The sequence below is a fragment of the Ipomoea nil genome, unplaced genomic scaffold, assembly GCF_001879475.1.
Source record: "Ipomoea nil cultivar Tokyo-kokei standard unplaced genomic scaffold, Asagao_1.1 scaffold0758, whole genome shotgun sequence".
NCBI lineage: Eukaryota > Viridiplantae > Streptophyta > Magnoliopsida > Solanales > Convolvulaceae > Ipomoea > Ipomoea nil.
The window spans coordinates 121157-134102 of NW_017617186.1; the positions used below are offsets into that span (position 1 = coordinate 121157).

Sequence of the window (12946 nt, forward strand, 5' to 3'; positions counted from 1 at the left end):
TTGTATGATTTCCCTGCAGATGTTTCTAAATTATATATGGCATCTCAAATGGAATTCGAATCTATAATTAACTTTTAGATATAAGAATTATGTTTCACCCATTTAGCCTTCGATTTTAGGCAACACTATACACTGTTGAGAGGGTGGGTATGCTGTACTGTAGCCTGTATGCATGATGGATAACAAGATATATAGTGAAATCACGTGAAAGTATGATATATATGTTTCCAATTTTCCATGTCTTACAAACAGATGTGCACTCAAAACATTTGCACGTGAAGCTATCAAACAAACGGACCTCCCAATTCTTTACACTTCGTTCCATCATATCCTTCAATTCGCAATTCCCAACTAGCACTCGTTTGTTTTCCATTCGTTTCATGACAAATTCTCAGCTGTCCTCTGAATAAAAATTGGAACCAAAAACAAGAATCTACTGAGCAACATATATATACAACGAACTGAACTCAACCGAACCAAATTCCTCTTGGCCGGATATAATGAAGAAGCAAGGTTGTGAAGTTGAAGCATTGGGCATCAGCTACTCAATCTCCACTCACCAAAAACACCATCGCCGCCGCCATTTCAAGCTCTTCAGCAGAGATGAAGAAGAGAAATTACCGGGCGGCGGCGGGGGAGTTCGTGTTGTGTTGAAGGATGTGAGCTGCCACGCGAAGCCGTGGGAGATTCTTGCCATCGTCGGCCCCAGCGGCGCCGGGAAGTCGTCGTTGCTGGAGATCCTCGCGGGGAAAATACAGCCTCAGAGTGGTTTAATACGGTTGAACCAGAAGCCTGTGGATAAAGCGAGGTTCAAGAAGCTTTCGGGGTATGTGACGCAGACGGATACATTGTTTCCCCTGCTCACCGTGGAAGAAACGCTGACGTTCACTGCAAAGCTCCGGCTGAGGCTGCCGGCACCGGAGCTGGGATCACGGGTGACTCAGTTGATCGAAGAACTCGGGTTGAGTCACGTCGCGGGAGCTCGAGTTGGCGACACGGACAGGATCCGGGGGATTTCCGGCGGCGAGAGGCGGCGCGTGTCCATTGGCGTGGAGGTAATCCATGACCCTAAGGTTGTGATTCTCGACGAGCCTACTTCAGGGCTTGACAGCACTTCCGCACTGCAAATCATTGACATGCTTAAACTCATGGCGGAAAGGCGTGGCAGAACCATAATCCTGAGCATTCACCAGCCTGGATTTAGAATCATGAAGCTTTTCAACTCAATCCTGTTATTAGCTAACGGCTCCGCTCTGCACCACGGCACGGTTGAGCAGCTTAGCACTAGGCTGAGGCTCCTGGGATTGCACCCTCCTCTCCATGTCAACGTCCTCGAATTCTCAATCGATTCCATTGAAGCAATAATCCAAGAACAAGAAAGCCCATCAACTCCTGCTGGGGATGAAGAACAACTGTTACCCTTTGGGGAGAGCAAAACAGGCAATTTTACTCTGCAACAGCTCTTTCAGCAATCAAAGGAAGCTATAGAAGTTGTGAGCTGCGGCGGCATTATAATTAACGATTTGGATTTGGTGGATGAGGGGTTTGCGAATTCCAGGATGAGAGAGACAACGATCCTGACGCACAGATTCTGGAAAAACATCTACAGAACAAAGGAATTGTTCGCTTTGAGGAGTGTTCAAATGGTGGTATCAGGGCTTGTCCTGGGATCAATCTTTTACAATCTGAAAGAAGATTTTGTGGGAGCAGTGGAAAGGGTAGGCCTGTTTGCATTTATCTTGACGTTTCTGCTATCAAGCACAACAGAGGCTCTCCCAATCTTCTTGCAGGAGAGGGAGATACTAATGAAAGAGACTTCGAGCGGGAGCTACAGAGTCTCCTCCTACGCCATAGCCAACGCCCTCGTCTACCTCCCATTTCTGCTCATTCTTGCACTCCTCTTCTCCCTCCCACTCTACTGGCTGGTAGGGCTAAACCCCCATTTCACACCCTACCTCCAATTCTTGCTACTCATATGGCTCATCCTCTACACTGCAAATTCAGTGGTGGTGTGTTTCAGCGCTTTGGTCCCAAATTTCATCATCGGAAACTCACTCATCTCTGCAGTCATGGGCTCCTTCTTCCTCTTCTCTGGCTACTTCGTGTCCAAGAATGGGATACCAAATTACTGGATTTTCATGCACTATATATCCCTGTTTAAGTACCCATTTGAAGGGTTCTTGATTAATGAGTTCTCAGGGTCTAACAAGTGCCTGCAATACATGTTTGGGAAATGTATGGTGAGTGGGGAAAAGCTGATCAGAGAGGAAGGGTATGGAGAAGAGAGCAGATGGAGGAATGTGCTCATCATGCTCTGCTTCATATTGCTTTACAGATTTATTTCCTATGTTATTCTCAGGTTTAGGTGTTCCCAAGGAGGGATTCTATCTCATTCCAAGAGGTAGGTCATCATCATCAATCTCTTCCTACCTAAATACTACTTACCCTACAATGTTTTTTTTTTTTAGGTGAAATCAGAACAATCTGTTCTGCATATGTTTAAATGTCATGAAAACTATTACATAAACAAATAATGGAAGAAAACTTGTGAGATTGATAATCAAAGTCTGGGTACTTAAAATACTCTTCTTTTCTTCTTCTTCTTTCTAATTTACTAGGTTTTGCATCCCAAATTGAGAGCCTCCCCTAACCAGATAAATTCATATTACCCCTCAAGTCCTGTCAGGGCACTACCAAATAAATCCTTTGAAAGAATCGAAATCCATACAATGTCTGGCGGTAAAATAGATTGTTAAATTATTTTGGATTGGTCACTTAATTAAGTTATGCCCAACTTTTTGATCTAATTTATTAAAATGTGAGCGCGGAGGAAAGGGGTGGGGGCACAAATTATGCTGTGCAAACGTGTGCACCATGCATGGTATACACGGTTGCAAAACGACACCGTTTTACTATGATGGAGTAACGGTGCCATTAGTGGCACCGTTTAATTCCACCAATCAAATAATGTTATGAAGTTATGGATATATAGTTATGAAGTTATGGATATATAGTTATGAAGTTATGGATGTGTAGTTATGCAATTATGGATATAGTTCTCTGTGAACAAACACTTTAAAAATTCTGAATATGGAGTTATGTAATTATGAATGTCTAGTTGTGAAATTATGAATATATGGATATGAAATTATGAATGTGTAGTTATTATTTCAGAATGTACTGTTGTCAAATTATGAATATATAGTTATGTAATTCTGGATATACAGTTATGAAATTATGGATATATCTTACTGTTTGAATACGAAAAGAAACCGCCTAATGCCATTTACAACAATTCGAACGAGATTTTTTTTAAAAAATGAAACGGCATCGTTTTGCAACCGTGTGCACCATGTGCAGCATCACGATTGGGGTGGGGGTTCACGGGCCTTACACAAGTAAAAGTTATAATCTCGTGATGTATGGTTTGTAGCAAGTAGTTGAATTGCCTAAAAATGGCAACTGGTTTGAGTTTAGCTAGGCACAGCAAGGATAGAGCAAGAGTGATGTATTGGGTACAGAAGCCGCTCAATAATGTCAAAATGCCTATTCACGTTACAACTATTTTCATCTTATTTATAAAACTTGGTACCTCATCTGTTTGTGGAGGAGTTCGGTGAATATTACTATACGCAAAACAATAAAAAAAATGAAAGTTGGATAATATCTAGAGTTCCGGATAGTATATTTAAGAGTTTATAATTTATTTAGGGTTGTGGTTCAGTCTTTTGGAAAAAGAGTTTATAATTTATTCATCAATCAAAAAAAAATGACTAAGTGAGTAAATAATTTCTTTCGTATTTAAAAATTACCAAGTCAGTTAGCACCAACTCTCTCATCGGAGTCATCGCCCAAGAAAAAAGAGTATAATTTATTTTTTACCTTATATGGTTTGGCTAGTTTGATTTTTGTATAATTCTTAAATTCAATCTTGCTCTCTAAAAGAAATTCAACTATGAATATTTGTGAATCCACACTCATTTCTATCATCTTTTGTTTTAGAAAAAATGGGTCAAATGGACTCATGAACTTTACTCAAAAAGTCAACTAGACTCTTAAATTTTTAAAAGTTGGAATTAAACCTATAAACATGTTATTTTGAAGCATTGAATCCCAAACTACGATTGGTGACCGGAAAGGTCGCCGGTCGCGTTTGAAGAAAGCGACCAAGTACGTGGTCTACCTTCTCCTTCGCCTGCAAACACGCCTTCTCCAATCGCTAGAGAAGGAGACCAACACCCCTACTCCAATCGCTAGAGAAGGCGATCAACTGGTTTGTCTTCTCTTTCGATGGAGAAAGAGACCAATTGGTCTGCATTCTCCTTCGCGGGAGAAGGTAGGTAGACCAGTTTGTTGCCTTCTCTGGCGACTGGAGAAGGCTACCAGTTGGTCTGTCTTCTCCAATTGCTGGAGTAGGCAAACAACTTGGTTGTCTCCTCCAAATGCGATCAGCGACCTTTCGGTTGTTGCTCGCTGGTGATTGTGGCCGGAAAATAGTGAAAGAATCGCTAGAACCCTAGGTAACCTGTAATTACAGCTCACCAACCGGTTTCTGGACTTCAATGTTTCAAAATAATATGTTTATAGGTTTAATGGTAACTTTTGAAAATTTAAGCGCCTAATTGACTTTTTGAGTAAAGTTAATATGTCTATTTGACTATTTTTCATTTATTTTATTATTATTAATATTATATGAATTTAAATAATATTTCGAATTAAATAATAATGTATATTATATATGATAAATATCAAATATCAAATTATATATATAGCATATATTGCTGTTATTGGGATCCCAAATTTCAATGTCAAGACTGATCACTCAATACATTTGGTAAGTCATGACAAACTTCCATCACGGACTCCTTCAAAACTTCAGCATACATTGTCTGTTCTCCGTACACATATTATTTATAATTTTTTATATATTACGCACAAAAAAAAATTACAGAAATTATTAAATATATTTATTATTTATATAATGCATTATACGGAGCATCAAATGTGATAGCCAGGCAGTCGTTTCTCCCTTGTCACATTAGTCTTTGTAAAATATTCCCCTTCCATAAATATCACCAAAATATTTTAATAAGCAGTTTGCTGTACACGCTTCAACTTTTTCCCATGTGATTATTGAAACTTGTTCAATATATTGTCTAATTAATTGATTTTATTTTAATTAAGCAATATAATTCAGTTAATTCTTCCCAATATAATTCAGTTGGATCGCTAACTGAAATACGTCAATTATTTTAAGATTTTGGAAAATATAATATCAATTTAATTCGATTTTCACGATAAATATAAATCATAAATTATAAAATATATCATTCACAAAATTGTAAATGAGTAAGCTTACTTGTGAGACTTGATCCATGGTCTCTTATAATAATTTTAACTTATATAACAAGTTGAGCTATATATGCGCAACATTATATGTTCAAATCCAAGTTATATCTATAGTTTTGTACGTATCGTTAAGGTTATTATGTTTGTATATTAAAGTTAAAACTTTAACAGTGTAAATCACATTTTATCAAGACAAAATTACCTCAGTTGGCGGGTTATTGGGAATGTGACACAAGGAATACGGTTGATTAACTAAACAAAGGGCTATAGACGAGGTTACTCCCTCATCTTTGATCGAGAAAAAAAATTAGAAAAAGATAACTCAGTTTGACTAATTCAAAAACATTCATTGACCCGCTGAAAGGTTTTACCCAATTGTAAATTCGGTTTGAAAATTTTGCATCGTAAATACCTTACTATATAGAATTATGGCGAAAGGAAATGAAATTCTGTTGATAAAATTGTTCAAAAAGTTAACAAAAGCAAAATGCCAGAATACATACAGAAGGGGTAAAAAAAAAAAAAAAAAAGAAAGAAAAAGGTACAAATAGGTTATTAAATTATATGGGGATAGAAATTAAGTTACCGAACGTGAATAAGTTCTAAATTCATCTATGAACCTGAAAAAAAAAAAAACAATTGACATTTTTAGTAGATTAACAAATTTAGGTTGATTAGAATGTCATATGTATATTTTATTTTATATTTATTATTATTATTATTATTATTATTATTATTATTATTTTATTAAGCATTTGATCCTTTCCGGATGTCATGTTTTATATATACATATATATATATATATATATATATATATATATATATATATATATATATATATTATGTATACATACATCCTACGTATTATATATGTACGTATATAAGATGATATAGCAAACATAATTGAATTGAATTTTCTCTAGTAATTACAAACATATATGTAGAATTGAATTTGATTTGCTATATTGTATACATATATAATTATGACATTTGTGTGTGTGTGTGATGGTGATGATGATGATGACGATGACGATGACGATGATGATGAGGTCAGTCTTTATACTACAAATTTGTAACGGTTACAATAATTACCAGCGGCCTCGGCTCCTAATAAGTGCAACGTCTTCCCTCCATAAGTGTCAGACTCCCAAGTAATTGCTGTGTGCACGACTTGTAACTGCTTTTTGATGAGGGGGACTCTAAGAACAGTTACCTCTTCCTACTTACCATTACCAAGTGACTATTGCTTTGACTGTTGCGGGTTACAATTATCCTGTCACCAACCCCTTACTTCCGAGCTAAGAGCGTTGCGGAGTCAGCTACGAAGTAATAATAGTGAATATTCATTGAATACCTCGTAATCAGCCTCTCTGTCCGCAAACTACGAGCGTATAGATTTGAGGGCTGCCTCGGCTTCTATGGCACCCTTTTTCTTTTTATTTATTTATTTATTTTTTTTGGCTTTTTTTTTTTATTGTTTCTGTTTTCGTTTTTTTTTTGGGCTTTTTTTTTTTTTCTGGATTTTGTTTTAGATTTGTTTTTTGTTTTTTTGATTTTTGTTTTTTGTTGTTTTTTTTTTTTAAATTGTGTTCATAGCTTGCTTTGGCCGGTCATGGGCTCAACCAAATGTCGGCTCTTCCATAAGATAGTGAGCGAGGTCAGACCCCGTACCAGTCCTTAGGGGATAACGTTTTTCGTAATCAGGCCTTTGAGCTTGACCAAGAAAACACCCTTCCATCGAGTAGCTAGCATGATCGGATCTTGTGCTGGTCTTTAAGGAATAGAGTGTGCGAGGTTTTTTTTTTTTTTTTTTTTTTTTTTTTTTTTTTTCGGTTTTGGTTTTGAACTAGGATATGCCTCATTCAAATGAGTACAAGCACACAGCCTTGGCTGCCCTTTTTTATTTCTGGCTTCGGACATGTTGGATGAGGACAGACATCCTACTTTGCTGACACAAAGGGCTCCATGGACAAGTGTAATTTTCTTTTATTATTATATTTTTATTTAACAAAATTGATCAGGGCAGACCATGAACAATAGTTACATCAATAATGATATTGTTGATCTTGTGTGTTTTAGCGAATAACATGTATTTTGCGTTGTGCGGGTTCCTCCTCTAACTCATTGTCTCCTTCTTCCATGATCTGACCGTGCCTCCTCTTTTTTGTGTTTGAGGAGGATGGCTCGGGCTCCCCTCCCTTTCGCCACACATTTTTGGGTTAGCCTTGTTGCTGATGTTGTTGTTGTTGCCCTGGATGCTTCAAAAACTGAGTGAAGTATCCCCTCTAAATGAGTTCATCTATTTGTCTTTTCAGAACGTGACACTCGTTAGTGTCGTGGCCAACTTACCGGTGGAACTGGCAATATTTTGTCTGGTTTACCTTAGAAGAAACTTTCATGCACTCCTTTGGGAACTGCACCATCCCTATCTGCTCGGCTTGGTCTAGGATTACGATGACCGGGTGGGTCAGTGGGGTCAAATGATGCAAGGGGATCAAATGGGGTCCTCCTGAGGATTAGTCTTTACTTCCCTTCTTCGATGGAGCTGGGCTTGACACCTTGTTGGTTGGACCAATTTTCTCGGACTTTCCTCCTGTCTTGCCTTCCTCCTCTTCTCTTTTTTTCTTATCGGCTTCCTCTGCTTCTGCGTAGCGGTGGCCATCCTCATCAGATCTTCGTAAGAGCGAGATTAATAGGTGTTCAACTACCTATGGAAATCTCTTGATCTTAACGCTCGGAAATATCGAAATCGCCGCCTTGGAGTCAAAATCTTAAACGTTTTTAACCTCCTTCTTCCACTTGTTCAGGAAATCTCTAAGGTTTTCCCCTTTGTCTTGCTTTATTATGCAAAGGTGAGCGAACGACTTCTTGCGTTGTATGTTTCTAGAGAAGTACGTCAGGAAACTCTTGGATAGTTCTGCAAAATTTTGGATTGAATCATCTGGGATCGTATTGAACCAATCCTGGGCCGTCCCATCCAAGGTAGACAGGAATTCCCTGCACATGATGGTGCCATATGCCCCAATCATCACCATAGCCGCCTTGTATCTTTTCATGTGTGCACGTGGGTTCGAGATCCCAGCGTAAGCTTTGATAGCCGGAAGCTTGAAATCCTTAGGAAGGGGCGCGTCCATTATCTTCGGGGTAAATGGTGCGGCCATCCTTACCTCGGGTTTAGGCGATTGCTCCCTCGCCTCCATTTTCCTCTCTAGCTCCTATATTTTCTTTTGCAACCGCTCCACCACTTCCTCCTACATGGTTGGGGTTCGCTTATGCACAGTGGACCGACGCGGAGCCTGCCCTCCAGACTCTCCCACCTTTTCTAACTGTGGCAACCGCTCTCCCTCACTCACTGTGCTGGTTCTGTCCTGGTGTGGTCCCATTGTAGATAACCCCTTGGTCATTTGTTGTGGCTCTAACATTTGCCGGATAGTCACCCTCTCGCCCAATCGTTCCAAGATGGGCATAGAAACTAGCAGTCGGACGATGTCAGACAGAGTCGCTAATTGAACTCCTTCCCCTTGGCCTTTCACCTCCCTTCTCTTAGAGCGAGGTTGAGTTTCAGGGCGATTGTCGCTATGATGGGTCGCACCGCGACGTTGGGTCCTCTCTCGTCGTGGCGATATTAATTCCTCCTCCTGCGCGGATGCTCGGGGCACTTGACCTTGAATCCCTGCCACCATTTGGGTTAGAGCCACCGCTGCCTGCTAGATGATCTGGGTCGTCGCTTAGAGATCTATAGGTGGTACCTGTGCCCTGGGTTCTAGTTGTGCTCCACCACGATTGTTGTTGAGCTAGTCGCGGAGGTCACCATCACGATTGTTGTTGAGCTGGTCCCGGAGGTCACCCTCACGGTTGCTATTGAGCTGGCCCCGAAGGTCGCTCGAGTTTGTTTATCGGGCATCCATGTGAGCATTGCCATTGCATTGATGTTTAAGCCACGGGAACCATGGGAGCCACTTGATCTAGATCGTCTCATTGATTCGAGCTTGTTGATGAGAGAGAAAGATATGTGTATTAGCTTGCTTGAGAGTTGATCTCAGGTTCTCAATGAAAGCACCAATGACGGTAGGAAAGCTACCGGTATAATTATAGAAGTAGATAGTTTTGTACTTTCAAAGTCTTAGTACAAAGTTTCAGAGTGTGTCGCCCTTTTCTTGTTACACGGGGTTAGCCTTTATACTACAAATTTGTAACGGTTACAATAATTATCAACGGCCTCCTAATAAGTGTAACAGCTCCCCTCCATAAGTGTCAGGCTCCTCAGTAATTGCTGTGCGTACTGTTTGTAACTGCTCTTTGATGAGCCGGACCCTAAGAACCGTTACCTCTTCCTACTTACCATTACCAAATGACTATTGCTTTGACTGCTGCGGGTTACCATTATCCTGTCAGATAAAATATAAAACATGGCATTCAAGAAGATGATAAAATACTTATTAAGATAATAATAATAATAATAATAATAATAATAATAATAATAATAATAATAATAAAATGCACACATGACATCCAAATCAACGTAAACATGTTGTTAACCTGCTAAAATGCTAATTGCTTTTTTTTTTTTTTTTTTTTTTTTTTTTGGGATTCATGAATGGATTTAAAACTTATTCAAGTTCAATGGCCTATTTTCCAAATAGTTCAATGACCTATTTCTTTAATCCTCCCCATGTCAAAATCATCCTCAACGAAAATTTTACATTTTCGTCCGTTAACAACCAAACTGCACGTAGATGTACAGAAACCCTTTTGACTAGATCACTTCTAGAAGGTATATATGTGTAGTTGTTATAAATAAATAAATTAATTAAAAGTAGCATAAAAATTAATAAAGAAAGAATTATTCCATTTTTTGTCCTAAATTTATAGGTGACAGTCATCATTTGGTCCTATTATTATTATTATTGTGACATGATCATTTTTAGTCCTCCATCGCTAAAATCGTTCAAATGTTATTAAATACAAAGACATTTCAATCTTTTTTATACAAAGTAAGTTGAATCGTTATATTTTTTATGTTTTTTTTTTTGAAAAATTCATAACTGAAGACCGAAATGTCTTTCTATTTAACGATATCTAAACTATTTTGTTGATAAAGAACAAAAAATAATTATACTACAATAATACTAAGACCAAAAATGACTGCTCTGATAAAAAAAGGACTTATAAATCTAAGACCAAAATAGAATTAACTCATAAATAAATAAAGAGTTAATACATTTAATGGTCCTCTGAGTATTAGCGATTTACCAGCTGTGGTCATCCGAGTTTTAAATGACCTCCAATGGTCCTCCATGTTTTAAAAAATAACCACCCGTGGTCCTAATTCTTAAAAAAATATGAGTTTAAAATGACCACGAGACGTCTTAAAAGAACCACGGGTGGTTATTTTTTAAAACATGGAGGACCATTGGAGGTCATTTAAAACTCGGATGACCACATCGTGTAAATCGTTAATACTCAGAGGACCATTGGAGGTATTAACTCATAAATAAATAAGGGTATGCAAAAGTTCATCAGAGCTTTCAAAATATAAGGAGATATTCAATGAATTTCAACAAAGTGTGTTTTGACTTAACTTTGTTTTTCAGTGACACTGGTGTTAGAAAAATGGTAAAAGAGAAGATTGGCACGCGTCTTGTTCTCTCCGCTCCCCTTCAAAGACGCCAAAGACTAGACAAAAAGTCATCCGTGCTTAATACTATGTGGAAATTGGCATTATATTGACTAAGTCATTTCAGTACATGTATATCACTGAACCAAACCCCCCACAGACATTGGACCAATAATCAGCAGCTACTTACCTGTACTGTAGCCATGCAACATCTGAAACAAACAACCACAATGCAAATTCTTCCTCCTCCCAATCCTTTCCTGCAATTCAATAACATGTTAGTTGAGAATAGGAATGGAATGCGCGGCGACAAATGGGATGAAGCAAGACAGACGATGATGAATTCCGAGATGTCTGACCATTCAGGTGCCAACAGCGAAATAGAGTTCCAGACTCGGAGTGACTACATACTTCATTCTCCATCCCTTTGGACACAAAGGGCATCAAAAGATCAAGCTTACTACCACCCATCTCCAAGATCACGCCTTAACGCGATAGTGGATGGCCAGAGAAAGCTCATGGAGATGATTCAAAACTTGCCCGAGTCATCCCTTGAGCTGTCACTGAAAGACATCGTTCTTGACAATCCGCAAGGAACAGGTGATGAGGGCCATCAAGAGGTGGGAGTAGAGGATACAAGTGTGAGCTACAGCAAGGCGAATGATAAGAAGATCAAACGAAAGAGCACAACCTTCAAGCATGCTAAAATATCACGAAGCGAAAGCATGGATAGTGGAGTTTTCTTACTCAAGATGTTTGTCCCCCTCTCCCTATACACTAAGACGAAATCAAAAACAAAGAATTGCTCCAAAATTTCACCAAATCCACCATCTAAAGAAACGGACAAACCTGCTGCAACTAAGGACTGGTGGAAAATGATCTATCTACATATCAAACAGAACTCGTACAGCAGAAGCATCAAACGGAGCTTGAGCAGCATAAGCATCAAAGAAAGCATTAGTAGACACACTGAAAGCAGGTGCGTGTTTTTTCAATTTATCAATAATTTTAGAAAATTTCAGCTTCATAGATTCATAAAATCAACTATAATTTTATGTGGAATAATCACTGTCATGATTTACGCTTTAAAAAAAAAAACCCCAAAAGTCACCAAATTGCGGAAGTGATATCACATCAATAGAATAAAGAGGTCCAAAGATTAATCTGAAAAACTTCCACAACATGTCAAATATCAAGATTGATTAGTATATGGCCTCAAATCCTCAATGACTGAAAAGCTACATATTTCCTAATTTTATACAGGTTGGTTGAAAGCAGCTCCCTACTGGATGAACCATCTTTTGACAGTAGGCGATATACATCAAAGAACCAAAGAGGTTGCCTCTTTTAATGGCCAACTGCATATCAAGAAACATGAAGGATCACCGCAACTAGCTATATGAATAGTGAAAATAAAGGAGCCTATTTTAGTACAGGGTACTAGCAATTTCTATGTTCACAAAGTTCATATGTATTTAGCGCATTAAAGTTAGCTAGGAATCTTGGATTTTGAAGGTGATACAATATAGGCAAGACTGCCACTTATGATTAAACCGCGTGATCCATTATTATTAATTACCAATTATTGATCATCTCAGAAGTAGATGGAGATTGTTCTGTCATTTGTAAGCTTCTCAGAAACAATCTGCACAGGTAGGCTCTCTGCTCATAAATCAGATTTCATCAATCAATGTAATGATCGAGTGCGAATGGTAGAAAAAGAAAGCATTATGTAGAGGAGAGAATATCAAACTTTTTTTTTTTTGCATTAGTCTTCTATTTACATTGAACTGTGCGAGAGAATAGCATAGTGCATAACTATCACAAATATATGAATTTTGAGAAATTTAATTCGCACCTGGAAAATTGAGTGGAGATTGAATTCCTAGCCAAATACTCCGTACTAAAAATGAAGACTATGCAATCGCCGGGAAGTTAAAGCCGCCGGATGGCGGGGGACCGGAGTACTGGATTACTACG

General features: G+C 38.4%; 2 protein-coding genes across 3 annotated transcripts; both read left to right on the forward strand.

The window, feature by feature from the left end:
- The first annotated feature begins 227 nt into the window (after window positions 1-227).
- LOC109176806 (ABC transporter G family member 5) lies at window positions 228-2565 on the forward strand. Its single transcript, XM_019326208.1, has one exon. The coding sequence runs from the start codon at window positions 501-503 to the stop codon at window positions 2403-2405; it is 1905 nt and encodes a 634-aa protein (XP_019181753.1). The 5' UTR covers window positions 228-500; the 3' UTR covers window positions 2406-2565.
- Window positions 2566-11080: 8515 nt separating this feature from the next.
- Window positions 11081-12737, forward strand: LOC109176807. Of its 2 annotated transcripts, XM_019326210.1 has the most exons (4): window positions 11081-11238; window positions 11278-11945; window positions 12230-12346; window positions 12464-12737. In XM_019326210.1, the coding sequence occupies exons 1-3, from the start codon at window positions 11170-11172 to the stop codon at window positions 12315-12317; spliced, it is 825 nt and encodes a 274-aa protein (XP_019181755.1). In that variant the 5' UTR covers window positions 11081-11169; the 3' UTR covers window positions 12318-12346; window positions 12464-12737. The 2 variants fall into 2 exon arrangements, with proteins under 2 accessions (XP_019181755.1, XP_019181754.1); XM_019326209.1 differs by having other exon boundaries at window positions 11082-11238; window positions 12230-12734.
- The last annotated feature ends 209 nt before the right edge of the window (window positions 12738-12946 follow it).

What these genes read in the sequence shown, in the direction of transcription:
- LOC109176806 (XM_019326208.1), top strand. Translation starts at nt 501, where the DNA reads ATGAAGAAGCAAGGTTGTGAAGTTGAAGCATTGGGCATCAGCTACTCA.
- LOC109176807 (XM_019326210.1), top strand. Translation starts at nt 11,170, where the DNA reads ATGCAACATCTGAAACAAACAACCACAATGCAAATTCTTCCTCCTCCC. An exon ending in ATCCTTTCCTGCAATTCAAT is followed by an intron (nt 11,239 to 11,277) that starts AACATGTTAGTT and finishes ATGCGCGGCGAC; the next exon opens with AAATGGGATGAAGCAAGACA. An exon ending in AGTAGACACACTGAAAGCAG is followed by an intron (nt 11,946 to 12,229) that starts GTGCGTGTTTTT and finishes AATTTTATACAG; the next exon opens with GTTGGTTGAAAGCAGCTCCC.